Source organism: Myotis davidii, unplaced genomic scaffold, assembly GCF_000327345.1.
Source record: "Myotis davidii unplaced genomic scaffold, ASM32734v1 scaffold478, whole genome shotgun sequence".
Taxonomy (NCBI): domain Eukaryota; kingdom Metazoa; phylum Chordata; class Mammalia; order Chiroptera; family Vespertilionidae; genus Myotis; species Myotis davidii.
The window spans coordinates 165,422-166,877 of record NW_006289570.1 but is presented as its reverse complement, the minus strand read 5'-3'; the positions used below and the strand labels follow the sequence as shown (position 1 = coordinate 166,877).

The following is a 1,456-nucleotide window of genomic DNA, read 5'->3' as shown; positions in this document are numbered from 1 at the left end:
GGTGGTGGTTGCAGTGGGGGGGGGGGGCGCTCACACAATGAGGGGCTGGATGGCAGTGGGAGCAATAAGAAGCCTGACACAAAAATGGAATTATATTTTGGGTCTGGCTTCTTTCAGCCAACATTCTATCCGTTCAGTTCAGTCATGCGGCTGCATGTGGCGGTGGTTCGTTTTTCGGTTGTGTGACCTGGTCACCATTTATCTGTTCTTGATGGACACTTGGGGCTATTGCAGACTGTGCTCCGAACATCGTGTGCATGTCTCAGTAGACACAAGCGTTCATTCATGTTGGGCCTGTCCCTGGAAGTGGTACATGTGCGATAATGATTGACACTTCCCGCTGCTCCCCGCGCCGGCCAACGTGTGGGATGTCGGTCCTTGCGGGCTTAGGCATTCTGGTGGGGTTAGTGCTTTCTCACTGTAACTTACGTTTGTATCTTCCTGATTATTCATGAAGTCTTGGTCATTGTTGAAGGCTTTTGCCCATTTTTAATCGGGCTGTGTTTTTTCTTATTGATTTGGAAGAGTTCTAGATATGTTCAGGGATACAAATCCCTGATCAATTGGAAACCCAGATGGCCTTTGACCCCCTTCCTCACTTCATACACAAAAATTACATAGTCGTTGATTATAGTCCTAAACATGAACAGCAGAACAATCACGCTTCCGGACAGAAACACAGAAACATCTTCATGACCTTGGGGGAGGCAAGAACCCTTTTAGACAGAGCCCGGCGGGAGACATCAGTCATGGGAGACGGATAGATCCGACTTCATTCCGCTTCAGAATTCCTCTTCTCAGAAATACCAATAAGAGGGTGGCTTGGTTACTGTTGTCATTGCCGCATTTTTAAATTTTACTTGTGGTCCTGTTTGGAAGGGCATTCCCATCGGCGGGCACATCATCGGTTACTTGATAGAAAAGTCCCGAGTTGTCTATCAGAACCATGGGGAGCGGAACTTCCACATCTTCTACCAGCTGCTGGAGGGCGGTGAGGAGCAGCTGCTGGCCTACCTGGGGCTGGAGCGAGACCCCCAGCTGTACAGATACCTCGCCCAGGTGGGGAGCCCGCCCCTGGCTTCGGTGGCCCTTCAGAGGGGGGATCGGGGGTGTCTGTGGGCCCCTCAGTGGGGTGTCCTAAGAACTTTCTCAGATCATTCTGCAGGTAGCCCAACGACTGTTCTTCACACTTTGGCCCCAGCGTGGCTCAGTGGTTGAGCATCGACCTATGAACCAAGAGGTCAGGGTTCAATTCCTAGTCAGGGCACATGCCCAGGTTGTGGGCTCCATCCTCAGTGTGGGGTCTGCAGGAGGTGGCTGATCAATGATTCTCTCTCATCATTGATGTTTCCATCTCTCACTCCCTCTCCCTTCCTCTCTGAAATACATAAAAAACATGTATTTTAAAAAGATTTTTAAATAAAAGCCCTCATCTAGAATGTGTTTTCTTTAAATT

At 49.5% G+C, this 1,456-nt stretch overlaps 1 protein-coding gene across 1 annotated transcript in view; it reads left to right on the top strand.

The window, feature by feature from the left end:
* Positions 1–1,456, top strand: part of MYO1H (myosin IH) — a 58,279-nt gene that overhangs the window by 25,970 nt on the left and 30,853 nt on the right. The window contains 1 exon segment of the mRNA XM_006762021.2: positions 880–1,059. Coding sequence (XP_006762084.1) covers positions 880–1,059 — 180 coding nt within the window.